This window comes from Coturnix japonica, chromosome 6 (assembly GCF_054131305.1).
Source record: "Coturnix japonica strain WE chromosome 6, WE-NBRP24, whole genome shotgun sequence".
NCBI classification, from domain to species: domain Eukaryota; kingdom Metazoa; phylum Chordata; class Aves; order Galliformes; family Phasianidae; genus Coturnix; species Coturnix japonica.
Genome location: NC_140668.1, coordinates 39412313 through 39426915, shown reverse-complemented (window position 1 = coordinate 39426915; position 14603 = coordinate 39412313). Strand labels below are relative to the sequence as shown.

Here is a 14603-nt window from a genome sequence, read left to right as displayed (position 1 = left end):
TTCCTAAAACCAATCCCTCTGACTGCTGCGGAGGGCTCAGGACTCTCCTGAGCTAATTCTCATCTGAATAAGATGTTTGAAAAACATGCCTTCCAGCTTTACATCTTCAGCTTCATAGAGAATCCATTATAAACCTGGCTAAGCTGTTTCCAAAGTTAATGACCTAATGATAAATGTGCAAAAATATCTGTTTCCAGTTTGAACTGCTCTTGCTTTAACGAGTGGACCTTGTTCAACTTCAGCTTCATCCTCCAGATCAAAAAGCCCTTTGATGAAGTTTCTATTCCACATGCAAGCACTTCCGTGCTGCAATTTTTGTAACCTTTTTCTTCGATAAGCTACACTGAGCTCAACTGTCTTACCATAAATAATGTTTCTCATGCTTTTAATCATTTACGTGTTTTTTAATCTGGATTTTAAAAGTCAGAGGCACAGCCGTAGCATTCATTCCCTGCAGCAGGAGTGTCAAATGTGGGCAAGAGCTCCCACTACCGCAGGAGAGGAACGCACTCAACCTTTACCCTGGTGTCATGCTCTGCCACCTCCTTGGTGTGATGCTGCACTGCACACTTCTCAGGATGTAGGCTGGCATCCCAACACACAGCCCGGCATTAAGTTACCAGTAACGCTGGTGGTTCGGTGCCAGCAGCTCACCTCAGCCAGCAGCCAGCCCTCTGCTTTTCCTGGGGAGCATCTGTCTCCTTCCAGGTCAGTGTTTCAAACAGCACAAGTTGCTCTTTGAGGTAAATCTGGAACACACTTACTGAGCAGCTCTGCCCTTTTGCTGTTAAATCAAATCCTTCCCTTTTTCCTTGTGGTTTTTGTATTGATTTCATTAAACCATGCCTTACACCTTGTGCTATCAATTCAACCAGAAACCTAAGCAGCTCAACTAATCTCAAATACAAAAATATCAAGTTAGACTGATAGATCTGTTTCCCATAAATTTAGATTGACCCATTGCACGCCTCAAGACCTGTTAAGACTATATAGCCTGTTACCTTTATCAATACACCTAAACAGAACTACCCATATATTTCCTACTAGATATTCCTTCGCACAGTTTTATCTTTTTGCTCTACTCTTGTTAAAATGAATAAACAGAAACCAGACAACCAAACCAGCTAGAACAGAATGAGGGACAACCATAGGGCATTCAAGAGCCACTTAGGCAACAGTGAGCTTTAGGTTTCCCTGTGCTGCACGCAAGGTAGGCCAAATAATTCACTGTATAAGACACAGCAATCAATGGAATAACATCCTGCAGGGGGGTGAATCAACTCCTGGGGGCTCCTGCTGCAGCTCTGCTAAAACTGCATTTGAAAAACATGAGCTGCTGCTGGTGGGAGCAACCAAATGAAGCCCACAAGGAGCAGAGGGAGCCCCAGCAGCATGCTCCACTCCTAATAGCTGTGCAGTTCCTTGGCCTTCATCGTTAAAGGGGTAGACTGCAATTCTAAGTGCAAGAGACTGCTAAACAAACTTCTGAAGAGCACAGTGATTTCATAGAAAAGGAAAAAAAATGACAACCTACGGGAGGTTTTCACAAACAGGACATATTGCTTCTATTTTTTGCTGCCACTCAGAAAGGTGAACTGCTTTGCTTTGGATTAGGAACAAGTTTGAGACCGCTAAAGGACGTAAGACCCTGGAACACAAATTCCTTTCTGATAACGGATCCTGACACCACCTCTCCAGCTGGAAGAGCTGGAAAGCTTCACGCCTCGTGTTGCAGGAGGCAACACCCGCCAGTGTGCTGCTGGAGGCTGGCTGCAAGGCAAAGTATCCTCCCGTATTTATTCCAAGATAAAAACAGCATTGTGCACAAATCCCAGATGGATTTATTTTCCTTTTTATTTAGGAGGAAGGCAGGATTATTTGTGGGTTCCCCCCCATCTGGTACAGATTCACAGGCAGTAAGAATGAGTTTTGTTTCCAATACATGTGTTGGTTCGAAATCCCAGGAAGAAAAAACTCCATCTCAAGAAGCCACACGTCAGTTCCCATTCCTGGCATCACCAGACACAGCACAAAAACACCCAAACAAAGAAGGATCCAAGGCATACATTGTTTCACAGAATTTACATGTTAAAAGGACAAGTAGAAATATTACAAAAATCAACAGAATCACTTTTAAAATATTTGTATTTGTTGAACCGTTAAAAACAGACACGGAAAGAGGTAGCAAAGCTAACAACTTCCTGCTGCTCTAATTAGTGTTGCCTGCATGCACTGAGAAAGTTACTGTGGAATTGAATCTCGAAATCTTCTCTGGACAGGATTGTAGACGATTTGCAGTTTATTTCTGATAACGCTATTTGACGTAGAGGCGAATCAACAGGCTCACCAGCAGCTGTTTCATGTTGTCTGGCTTAACAAAAAGGCATTGAAAGGAAAAGGTTATCTGTATTTTACTTCAGAGAGCAAGAGAGAGCACAAGCACGCACACACCAGGGAGACCACACACAGATGTAACACTAACAGGATGCTTCACTTGCTCTGCCACAGCAAAACTGAAGAATGACAGATCCCTGGGTGGCAGAGTTAAGACAATTTGACATGACCTTGGTCCCATGGATATGAACATCACTTGACAAAGCTAAAAGCAAGGCATCAAAGGTGAAGGGAACCGGAATTCCATGTGTTGTGTGCATGCACTCTCTCTCACACCTGCTTCTTCAGGCTTTCTGAGGTCCTGTCAATGCCAGTTCAAGATGATCTCCCATCCAATATGTAATAGCGATACATTAAACCTATGACCAGTGCTCCAAAGATGGGGATTAGCCATGTTGACCAGAAGCTATGGGGAGGAAGAAACAGCAACAAAAAACAAAAACAAACAAACAAAAAAAAAAACCAAAAAAAAAAAACGCACACACAAAAAAGAAGAAAGCATTAAGTTAATAACACATTCAATACATTCACTACTTGCTACATGTCTGTTTTCACCCAGCTCCCACCAGCTCACAGACCAACCACAGAGGACAGAACAGCTCTAGCTGTCCCATGCTCAGAGCTCCCCTACCCCTGTGAGAGGCCCCTGTGACTGCAAGGACAGCCTGGTTGCTTATAAAAGAGCAGCTGGGTTGCTGAACTTTCCAGCCTGGCACATACAGAAACCAATCTGAGTTTTTTGTTGTTTTATTTTCTTATATAAGCCAGACTGTCAATTTGTGCTATACAAACAGCTGAGTTGACTCAAGGATGGAAATTACTACAGCTACCCCACAATAAATCATCCTTACTCATAAACCTGAGACCACAGGCACAGGCTCACCTTTAGCAGCCTCCTTAAAAAAAATAAAATCCTGATAGGAAAGACTGGGTTTGTGTCCTGGTTGCAGGCATCCCTGAATTCACAACTAAATCGCACTGGTCACCATAAAGATCCTTCAACAAATGCACACTGCTGCGAGTATCCACTGTAGCACAAAGGGAGTGCAGCCACATTTGTGCAACATGAACACACAGACAATTCAAGCTCAAAAATCCCCAGGCGCCTGCTCTGCTCAGTGTGAGCAGGGGACTCCTCACCACTGGCTGCACCTCCATCTCCAACAAGAGAGATGCACAGTGTGATGCAGTTTGGCAGCTTATATTGCATTACCTGCTTTTGGAAGGACAGTACAGTAACATCCCATTGAGTTCTTCCCTGCCTGATGGAGCTAACCTGCAGTCCTACAAATGGAGAGTCCCATTCTCTCAATTTCTTTCTCTTATTTTAAGAAGATACTATACCTTGCTTGTCCCGGGGATGTCCTATTTTGATCCTGAAAGAAGGAAGTGGGAAAAAAATAAGTCATGCTAATAAGACTGCAAGACTGGACAGGCAACTGCAAATGCAGAGGAAAAATAACCCTTCTCCTTTTCTAAACATCCTCTCTCAGAAGCATGGATGCTTCTGGGGATGTCTGCCCTCCTCCCCACCTTCACATTCTTTCTATTAGTCTAAACCTTCCCACCTAGTTCTCAGTTTTATACTGGAACTCTCAACTCTCTCAAAAAAATGGCCTTGAAACCACACTATTTGTTTTATGTGTTCAGAGGGTAACTGATGATCATAGGTACATAGAATGGTTTGGGTTGGTAGAGATCTTTAAGATCACCTAGTTCCAGCCCCTCTCCCCCCCTCACTATCTGCAGACCAGGATGGTCACAGCCCCATCCAGCCTGGCCTTGAGTGCTTCCAGTGAGGGGGCATCCACAGCCTCACTAGACAACCTGTTCCAACCTGCTCCTGTATCTCACCACCCTCACAGTCAAGCAGTCCTTCCCAATATGTAGTCTAAATCTTCCTTCTTCCAGTTTAAAACTATTTCCCCTCATCCTGTCACCACCTGCCCTGATAAAAGTTCCCCCCCAGCTTTCCCCTTCAAGTACTGGAAAGCCAATATAAGGTTCCCTCAGAGCCTTTTATTCTCCTGGCTGAAGAGCCCCAGCTGTCTAAACCTGTCCTCATTGGGGAGGTGCTCCAGCGCTCTGATCATCTTTGTGGCCCTCCTCTGGACCTGCTTCAACAGCTCTATGTTCTTCTTGTGCTGGGTGCTCCAGAACTGTACACAGTAATCCAGGTGGGGTCTCATGAGAGCTGAGTAGAGGGGCAGAATCACCTTCTTCAAACTGTTGGTCACACTTAACTTGATGCAGCCCAGGATATGGTTGGCCTACTGGGCTGCAAGTGCACATTGCCAGCTCATGTTGATCCAGAGAATCATTTCACCTTTTCCAATCCTCTGTCTGCATCCCTAGTTGCTATCTTACTGCTTGGCCACTGACAAAACTGCAAAGTTCTCTTCAAATCTTCCTTCACATACAACCTGTCTCCAAACTTTCATACTATTTTCAAAAGAAATCTGAGAAAAAAAAAATCTGAAAATAAGTTTCCAGTCAGTTGAAAATCACTTTATCAATTCTACAACCTCTTTCTCCATGGCTGTTGCTGTTCTCCAGTATGTGCCAGCCAAAAATCACCTCACTTGTCTATTCTAAACAGTGCTGCTTCCACTTCTTGAGTGGAAGAATGACAGTGCTTTCTTTCCTGCCAAAACACCCCACCAGTGGATGCTAAACGTTAACATTTAACTGTGGGGAGTTACCTCTGACCTGAGTCATAGGAGTATGCAGTCACTACTTCTTTTTTTCCTGGTAAAAAATAAATAGGTGGGATCCACATTACTTCCATCTGTTTAAATTATACTTGGGACCACTTTTAAAATAGATGTTGCACACTAGAGAAAGACCCACTGGACTTTGTTTAGAACAGAAAAATATCTGCAAAAATATTTAACTTATATCCAGCAGCATTGCTCAGATTAATTTCTATGCACATTTTAAGCACATCACTCTGTTAATGAAACAGAGTCGGACCAAACAATGTAATGTTAAGGTGAATGCATAATCACACAGTCCAGCTTTGTAACTAAGAACAAGATTTACCTAGCCTGACTTATTCTTTTTATGGCTGACTGTAATAAGCGAGTTCTCCCAAGGGCTCCAGTTGCTGCTCTCTGTTGGCAGTTTCCATATTGATTCCCGGTACTCTGCAAGCGGCCCTGCTTCAAACAACATCTAATGAAAGCGTTGTTGAAGACAGAGCTGTGCCTGGTCCAAGCCAAGTAAGAAGAGAAGCCAGCTGCAAGGCGCATGTTTACCTCTCAGATGGGATTCTATTTATTACCATTTCCCTCTTCCTATCCATTTTGAAGGCATTTTTGCAAGACTATGTCCCATTCTAATCCAGGAGTACCTAAGTTTTAACCAACACCTATGATTTCTAGGGCAGTTAACAGAATTCTTGTTTTACAGCCAATCCCATGGTGGTTGTACCCGTCTCCTGACTTGAATGTAACAACACTAACAGTTCAGTCATCAGGACAGAGCAAGTACTGCGAAAATATAGTCTGTGGCTCAAGGGGTAGAAATAGCATTGCTGATGTCAGAGAAGGCACAAAAAAAAAGTCCCATTTTCACACTGAGGTGCCTGCTGAGCTTCTGAACAAACCAAAAGGAATCATTTGCCTAGAAGATTTATTCGTTTCTATAGCTGGTAAGCATAAAGCCACAAACTCCACAGAGGGAGGAAAAAAAAAGAGCGAGCAAAATAAAAGGTGTGTGGTGACTTCTTCGTTCATTTTGTAAGCATAATATAGTTTCCTCAGCATTAAATAAAATGGAACAGTAAAACACCAATAGCTTACCTTGGAACCTCCCTTTTTACGGTCATCCTGTCACGTGCAGAAAAAAAAAAAAAGGAAAAAAGTGATAAGCAGCGACTTCAAGAGAAACCTGCAGTCATTACGGCCATTATGAGGGAATTGCTCTGTACACAGTCCGCAGCATACCAGCAACTGCCTGCACTCCAGCTTTCAAAGCAGACATACCTACAGCACCCAAAGGCACTGACTGTAGTAGGCAGCAAGCTGGTGTTTGTGTCATTCCCGTCACCTCTCACCCTCCTGAATTCTAAACTGAGCACGAGGAAGTTATGGTACTATCAGCTAAGGAGTAATTGACATGGTTAGCTCCCTTAGGTGCCACCAATTTAATTGAAGGGAGAAACCTGTTCTGAACAGTGGGAAAAGAAAACTAATCTGGTTTTATTCTCACCAGTGATCCTCTTTCCTCAGTAGAAATCCTGGGTGACACTGTATAAAAAGCCTAACTACTTACTGTGCAAGACTCATCTTGGTGTACATTTTCTGGGTTACGTATAGGAAAGGCACACTTCTACTGCATCCTGCCCTGTGTTTGAAAGTGGGCTGGTCCTTACCGGATGGATCTCCCCTACGTAGTACTGCTTGAGCATCTCCCTGGCATCTGTGGAATGACCAACATCTTCAAAGCTCTCCGTCGCATCTCTTCCAGCTTGTTCAAGCAAAACCTCTTCTCCGCCTGGATGCTGGAAGAGAAGATTTAAGGTGAGCAAAAGGCTGGGTGCAAATGAAGTACCCAGAATCTCAGCAGCCCTTTGGTCCCTTTTCACTCATAAGGAATGCCTCAAACCACTATCAGCAGTAACTACCAAAGATTCAGTCATCCAGCCTCTCCTTCAGGAAGTCTCAAAGCACAGTGCATGCTGCACAGCCTGGGAAATACCTTGCATAAAGTAAAAATCTTTCCAAAGAGGCAAATCTCCAACTTACAGAGAAGCACAGCTTAGCCCCACCCTACAGCAAAGCTAACTCTTCTGCAATTCTGCAGCTGATATAGGCAAGAAAATAATACAGAAGAAAGCATATCCTCATGTACCTTTCCATAGGCCTCACTGCACAAACCACACTCTCTTGCAGAGGAGCCTCTGCTGCACTATTTTTTCATTAAGAACTTCCCAGAGACATCTCAGCTCTTAGTGAAGCACAAGACAGTGCTGCATCCACAGGCATCAGTGGAGGAAATGATCTTCTGCTTCTTCAGATCTGACAAATAAACAGCAGCTTCTTTGCGTGTAGCTGTACAATGAGGAGTAGAGAAGAACAAAAGGACACTACAGTGGCATGAGAAGCTACAGCTCTAGCATGGCTGCACCAGTACCAAACTTGACCCAGCATAAAGCTACTCAGTGCCCGGTGGAGAAAGAAAAAAATACTTTCAAAGTCTACCATTTGACATCACATACTGATTTCAGAAACTCAGGAGCTGCAACAGCAGAAGCTGGTGGTGGCAGACAGTCACAAAGCCAGGCAGCTTGGACTGAAAAATCCCTGGTGCAGGGCTGTCTTCCTTGATGGGTTGGGCTCTGCACTGTCAGTACCAGAATTCCAGGGACAGATTGGCAATAGAAAGCAGTAACTACAAGGCCAGCAAAGTACAGTCTATTTACAGTGTGTGTATGGGAAGAAATACTTCTGTTTAAACTACCAGCTAATCCAGTTAAACCAATAAAGTGATCAGGCTGCTGAGTCCACACACAAGGACTAACCCAGTTCTGCAGAGCACCAGGCAACAGGCACTAGATGTGCTGCCTGAAAAGATGAGACTTGCTCAGTGCTGCCTAAAATTCCCCTAACAACAAGAAGCCTGGAACCGGAAAAGTTAGAGTAAATTTCACATCAAGGGACTAAAAGTCTTATTTTTCTCTGTAATACACTTTTCCTTACCGCAGACACAGAACAGTTGTTATTGCCTCTCTTTCTTCAGCTTGTTTGGTTTTTCTCCCAAAAGTCTAAATATTCTCACTTGGCTGTGCCACCTCATACCAAACATACTGCATGTGGACACAAAAACAGCTCCGTTGTTTACTCCAGAGAGTTGCTGCAGCCAACTCTCCAATCCCCATATCAGAGCTCTTTATTCTGAATAAATCCCTTTATTGGCCAGGTATGTAACATAATCAACACAGAGCTCTCTCAGCAGCCATGAAGGGCAAAGTCTGCAGGCCTGGGAGGCAGCTGGGCAGCAGTCAGGTATTAGCTCTCCTCATCTGTAAAACCAAGCCAGGCTCCGCTCTGCTGCTCCCCTTTGAGCCCAGCCACGTGTCCCACTGCCACTGCTCCTGCACCAAGGCTCATCTGATCTCAAAGGCAGCCAGGTCAGGGGCTGCCATAGCAGAAAATCAGCCCATCAAAAGAAAGGAAAGGAGATGACTATCTGCTGGTCACTGTGAATTAACTCTCTACAGACCTGTGTGCATGAGAGTCAACAGGAGCAGAAGTTGCAGCAGGACCGATTTAGGTCACCGCAGCACTCTTTAGCTCACACTCTCAGACCTGATTGTAGTGGTGAATGCTGCATCTTGTTCTGCACAATAAGTACAGTTGTCCAGTTTACAGAACACACTTGTAAAGACCCACTTGCAAAGAAATGAGGGGATGAAGGGCCAACCATTTCCTTTAAGGTTTCTACAAGAACCCTTTTGGGATATCCCAATAGAAATCTCATTCCAGAGCTGAGACTTGTTTAAAGATTACCCTGCTTTCCTAATTAACCATCCTAGAGGAACAGACAAAACTCTGCAGTGAGACAGAACATGGAGCGGCCATCTGCTTTTGGTGGGAACCAGTTACTGCATGTTCGAGGGACAAATAAAAGTGGAAAAGAGAAGAAAGCAAAGGTTACTCCTCTTTACATGCACTTGTTAAATCTCCAGTAATTATTTACTCATGCACATCTGTCCATCATTATCACCAAGCCAAAGGAAAAAATACAAGGATCTTTGGCATATCTTATTTCTGACAGAACTCTCTAGTCTAGACACCCACAGCTGCAGCCAGACAGCTCGTACCTCATCATACCCGAGCACATGTTAAACCAGACTATTTGTACAAGCCATCCACTCTGCCACAAAACTGCCCAAAGCTGCAGCTCCTGCAGGGAAACAGAAACTGAGAAGCGTGGCAAACTCTGAAAATAAAATGTACTTCCAGAAAAAATAGTGACCAAAATAAAGCTCCTTCTGAAAACGAACAGACAAAAAAGCCAGCGAGAATAAGAGATGGGCCCAAGTGCCAGCCCTCCAAATTCTCCCTTAGCAACAGTAAAGTAATCAGGACCTCCCCGTCTCTGGAGTCTCTCACATACATAATGCATTAAGTACCTGATGACAGCAGCAGTAATAGACTTGAGGCACTGGCTCTGGAAGGATATACCCAGTGCCACTGAGCAGTGAAAGCAGCGTTACAGAGGGAACCCCGCTGTCTGGGAGGGAAAGCAGCAGCCACCACAAGCACAAGGCACTCCATAGCCCCACAGCACAGGGATAGGTGGCTGCCCTTGTCACAGACAGGAGGTTACGCGGGAATAAAACCCAGGATTTGCAGAGTATGCAGAATACTTGGAGCTAGAGCAGATGATCTCAAATGATTCATTTCCATGTGATCTTTGAATCCAGTTCTCTGAATCCAAGACTAGTTCCCACAAGGCAGAGAATAGCAGCAAAACGTTGAGTAACCCCATATGCACTCCAAACTTACTTTAAATATGCACTGATGCTCTGATGATCCTTGATGACTCTCCCTCTAATTAGTATTTAGGAGCAGCTCATATATTTCTCATGTTCTGTGTTCAGCCAGCAAGGTTTTTATTAGTGAAAGCCAAGGAGATGCTCTCTCTGCAAAGCCTTTAGAAGGGACATGTAGCAGCAGCAGTCAGAACTAACTGCACTGCTGACAGTACCTGGCAAAGGCTTCAGGGAATGCAACGCAGAAACTTGATGCAGGAGGCGAGAACCTGGAGCTGTCCCTCCACAAATGCCAAGTGCCTGTCCACGTGTGTGGCAGCCACCCTTACAGACCTGTGGCAAACTACAAGTGAGTTCACAAGCAACACTAAGCTCTGGTTCATTAGGTTGCTGGATCAGATAGTACAAAATCATCACACTGAGGAGAGATGCAAAAGCTTTGATTTCCAGCCACTGTTATTGAAGGAATATGCCATGAAAGGAAAGAGTACGTCCGTGACATAGCAACGTGTCAATACCATGCAAGCCAGAAAAACACCTACACAAATGGTGTTCATCAGCCACACGTCCTTCACGACTTGTTGTAAGACATGAACCAGGTTTCCCTAAGACCATCTGCATAGCGTTGGAACAAGTCAGCATAAGGAAAAACAGATCCCTGACATTCCTCCTTGTCCCTCGCACAGTTTTGGTTTCAGACACACCTGAGTATGAAGGACTTTTGTGCTGGAACACAAAGACATTCAATATTGTTCTCTTACTACTGGCACACAGATGTTGAGCTGTGTGCTGGCTGACCTGCTGCACTTACGGCTGCAGAAACCATGAAGCAATATTCCACAACCTTCTAGCAAGGAGGCTTCTGAGCGATAACACAATTGCTCCGAGGCAACGCTCCAGCAGAATCCAGCAATCTTGTGCAAATAATCTATGGCCAAAGGCCAGAAAAGGCAACAATTACACGCTGCTTCAGTAACTACACGAGATCAAGGGAAAATATTACCCTCTGAAACTCTGATAGCTGCAGTTACAACAACTTGGAGCTTGAAAGCAGAACTGTTTATCAGACAACTGTAACCTTTAAACAAGACAAACATTCCTGGTTCCTATCAGCTCCACATTGTTCTCCTGTCACTGGACTGATTACAGCGGGATAACAGATACAAAGTATATTTTTGCCAATAAATTAGGCTGTGATTTATGTTTACAGGCTTTAGATAGCAGAGACTTTGTTAACCACACTACTACACTGACAAGAGTAGCCTTACTCTTCTTCCTTTCCCTAAGCAAAGTAATTTTTTATGCCCCAGGTACTTTGTTGTTTAGAAACAAATAGTGAACTGCTCTTCCACATTTCTGTCCCATCTTCCCCTGAATCTGCCTAAACTTCTTACATCCATAATGTTCTTTGCCAAGAAAGGTCTGTTCCCTGTTGTGTGAAGAAACATTGCTTGTTTTGAGACAGGCTCCAGCCATCTTTCCTTCCAGCCTTCCTATGGACTGGGTGCCTGGAGCCCCCACACACTGGGATGGTTGGACTAGATGATCCTACAGGTCCTTTCCAACCTTGTGATTCTATGATATCAGATGCCCAAGAACATCAGCTGCTCAGCAGGCTGCTTTTCAGGTCCTGCACCTGAAAAACACTGTGAGAGTACTAAAAGCAGGCAGAGCTGAGCAAAGGAGCTATAAGCCAGGACTCATTTGGAGTCCTCAAAGGAAAAGCAGTGATCGTTGGTTTAAGAGCTGTCAGCAGTAAAAATTTAACTATGGCAAAGGCCATCTCAAGCCACCATAGTAAGAGACACTGAAATTCCTCACGTGTACACTGGGATACCCTAGAGGCTTCTCTTAGACTAAGCGTTGGGAGGAAGACTCAAAGCACAAACCAGATTCAGAATGAAGCATTATGATGCTGGAACAAAATACATCTTATGCAACTTCATATTGTTTATGAACACTGGAAAGCTACACAGAAAGCCACTACTTCCAGCTGCCAGGCTGCTGTAACAGAGCTGCCACGTTATCAGCCTCCTCCTATCTGGAAAGTCTCTTACACCTTATCAAAGGAGCTCGTCATTGCCCGTGCTGTGATGAGCACATAGCAGACATGCTTTAATCACATGTGCCTGGGGGAAAACACGAGTTTAATTCACACGAGCAAAACCAGCAAGCAGCAACTTGAAGCTTTGTAATGAAGCGCTCTCCTACAGCCGGCTCGAACCAGCTCCCACCCTATGGATCCTACAGAGCTCGGCACTGCTGTAAGCTGACACTGAAGCCCTTTAGAAACGTTCTCGCATGTCATCGCGCTGTTTTTAGCTCCATACAGCACGGACACAGCTGGAAGGCACCGAGTCCTAACACAGTGTTTGTCCCTGCAGCCGAGGGAGCTGGGGATGTCACACCGAACGAAGCTGCGGCCCTTCCCGGCCTCCTTCGCACGGCTCTACGGGGCGGCGTGTCCGGGTCGGGGCCGCACCCGCTGTGCTGTGACGGGGCCTCCTCTCCTTCCTCCTTCTCCCCGTCGGTCTCAGGACACATCGGTGCCCATGGCCCGCAGCACTGCCCGGCTCCGACCCTCCCCCCAGCTCCGGCCTCTCCCGACCCCCCGGCCCGGCCCTTCCCCCGCGCTCCCCGCCGGACCCCGCCCCGCTCGGCCTCACCTCCTCCAGGAAGCGGGTGACATCGTAGACGCGCCCGTGGATGACCAGCCAGGCCTCGCGGTTGGAGTTCCGCTTCCCAACCTCCTCCAACGTGAACACGGGCCCGGCCCGCTCCTCCTCGGCGCAGCCCCCGGCCTCCGTCCGCTTCCCGCCCTCCATGCTGGCCGCCGCCGACTTCGCGGAAGGCGCGGTTTGACCCGCCGCAGCCGCCGTAGCGATGTGGGGAGGAGCCGCCCGCTGGGCCGAGCGCGCCGGCCAATGAGGAGCGAGCGGGCCCGGCGGGGGGGCGGGTCCTGGCAGCGGTCGCAGCCAATGGGAAGCGCCGCGCTCCGCTGCTCTGTTGAGTGCGTAGGGATGTAGAGCTGACTGTGCGTGTGAGCCCGGCACCGTGTGTGGCACGGGGGCAATAACGGGACGGAGGGTTTCGTTATCAGGAGCATCTCTAAGGGGGAAGCGCTCCCCGCCCATCATCAGGTTTTGTCCTATTAACTTAGTTTAGGATTTCATCACCCTACATCCCCATTGCCATTACATCCCCCTGCCCGGCCTTGGCGAGCACAATCCTGCCCCGTTTCACGCTGTAAATGGGTTCTGCCCCTGCTTTGTCCAGGTATCTTTGCATTTACCTGCTGGATGTCTCACTGCAGGTACCTGAGCTCCCTGGGCCGGCTCCACCTGCCAACCTGGTTCTCAGTCACTGTTTCAGACCAGGACATTTCCCTACACATGGGCTGCATCACAGTGTCCCTTTCCCCAGGTGTGTTCAGCGCGTTGCTGGCTTTATGGCCTTTATTCCATTAGGAAGCGTTTGCCTTTGTCTCTAGTTGGTTCACAGCATCATTTTCTACAAGGTGCAATACATTTTCCAATCAGTGCCTCTGTCCTTCCATCCCTGCAGCCCGTCTGCTTGCAGGGTTTCTCCATCTCATGACAGTCCTTAGCATTCCCTGTTTCTACTCTGACAGCAGCTTTGTTACCTTTTTTCCTGTAGCTATCCACTATTTTCCAATACATGGCGTGGTATCTCCTGCATTTCCATGCAGTACAGTGGGATCCTGGTCCTGGACAAGGCTTTCAAGGCACGTTAGCAATGCAAAATTCCTCTTGGTGCAGCACCAAGCACACAGTGGGTGCACAAACACATGAGAGAAAAAGGAGCATGTGGAGACCAGAATGGCCCAGTAATTTTCCTATTTCGTTTTCCACTATAAATCGAACAGAAGGACAGACACGAGGCCTCAGCAACGTGGAGATCTCGTTCCCTGGAATGTTTTCTTTCATCTGTAATCGCTTCATCAAAATCCATAAATCAGCTGGTTAAGCCTAAAAAGCACAAGCATGACTGTAATTTGTATCTTCCTGCCCGATGTTTCTTTTGGCACACAAAGCACCAAACCTTTTCCTGAAAGGGAATTGATGGTGACACTGGGAAAGGATTCAGTGAAAGTGGACAGAAAGGCTCACAGCACTCCTGGCCTCACCTCCATAATCCCTGCTTCCTCTTCACTCATTACAGAAGACTGAGAGAGCATAACAGTGGTTTGTAGTGCTGTGGCTACTCTGAAAATGACCAGTACAGAATCATTGTGCAGTGCTGGATGCTGCTAGCACACAGTCAGCACAACAGGCCAGGAGACCTCATGGGAGGAAAGTCTTATTTGAGATGCCAGGACTGCAGCCCTTGCCATGTGCCCTGGTAGCAGCTGAGCTGCAGGGATTAGCACCCTCTCAGCTCTGTGCCACTGTTTGACACCTGTCAGCATGACTGTGCCACGGTTCCTTCAGCTGCTGCTGTCAGAGAGGTCACGGGAGCTGCAAAAATCCCATCTAACCTGGAGCAGCTTCATTTCCCAGGGCAGGGAGTGAGCGACTGAGATGTGCTGAGGCTCTGGTGGAATAGCAGGTTGGTGCTGGTGGGTAGCACAGGGAGGGCACTGATGGAAGCAGGGAGGTCAGGAGGCTTGGCCTGGTCAGCCACAGCTCTGCTGCTTTCCTTGAGTTCCAGAGGGCTGCAGGGGGCAGGCAGCCCCTGCATGGCTCTG

At 46.6% G+C, this 14603-nt stretch overlaps 1 protein-coding gene and 1 long non-coding RNA gene across 3 annotated transcripts; both read right to left on the bottom strand.

The window, feature by feature from the left end:
• Positions 1-1836: 1836 nt before the first annotated feature.
• CYB5B (cytochrome b5 type B) lies at positions 1837-12748 on the bottom strand. 2 transcript variants are annotated; one of them, XM_015874334.3, is made up of 5 exons: positions 12562-12748; positions 6770-6898; positions 6198-6224; positions 3739-3770; positions 1837-2800 (listed from the first exon to the last, which is right to left on the bottom strand). In XM_015874334.3, exons 1-5 carry the CDS (start codon positions 12718-12720, stop codon positions 2710-2712), a joined length of 438 nt encoding a protein of 145 aa, XP_015729820.3. In that variant the 5' UTR covers positions 12721-12748; the 3' UTR covers positions 1837-2709. The 2 variants fall into 2 exon arrangements, with proteins under 2 accessions (XP_015729820.3, XP_085407403.1); XM_085551277.1 differs by lacking the exons at positions 1837-2800; positions 3739-3770 and adding an exon at positions 5028-5142.
• Positions 9186-10559, bottom strand: LOC146760597 (uncharacterized). Its single transcript, XR_014947597.1, has 4 exons — positions 10438-10559; positions 10111-10228; positions 9909-9993; positions 9186-9303 (listed from the first exon to the last, which is right to left on the bottom strand). It is a non-coding gene; the product is annotated as an uncharacterized LOC146760597 (long non-coding RNA).
• Positions 12749-14603: the final 1855 nt, after the last annotated feature.

What these genes read in the sequence shown, in the direction of transcription:
- CYB5B (XM_015874334.3), bottom strand. Translation starts at nt 12,720, where the DNA reads ATGGAGGGCGGGAAGCGGACGGAGGCCGGGGGCTGCGCCGAGGAGGAG. An exon ending in TCACCCGCTTCCTGGAGGAG is followed by an intron (nt 6,899 to 12,561) that starts GTGAGGCCGAGC and finishes CTTCTCTTCCAG; the next exon opens with CATCCAGGCGGAGAAGAGGT. An exon ending in ACATCCCCGGGACAAGCAAG is followed by an intron (nt 2,801 to 3,738) that starts GTATAGTATCTT and finishes TCCTCCCCATAG; the next exon opens with CTTCTGGTCAACATGGCTAA.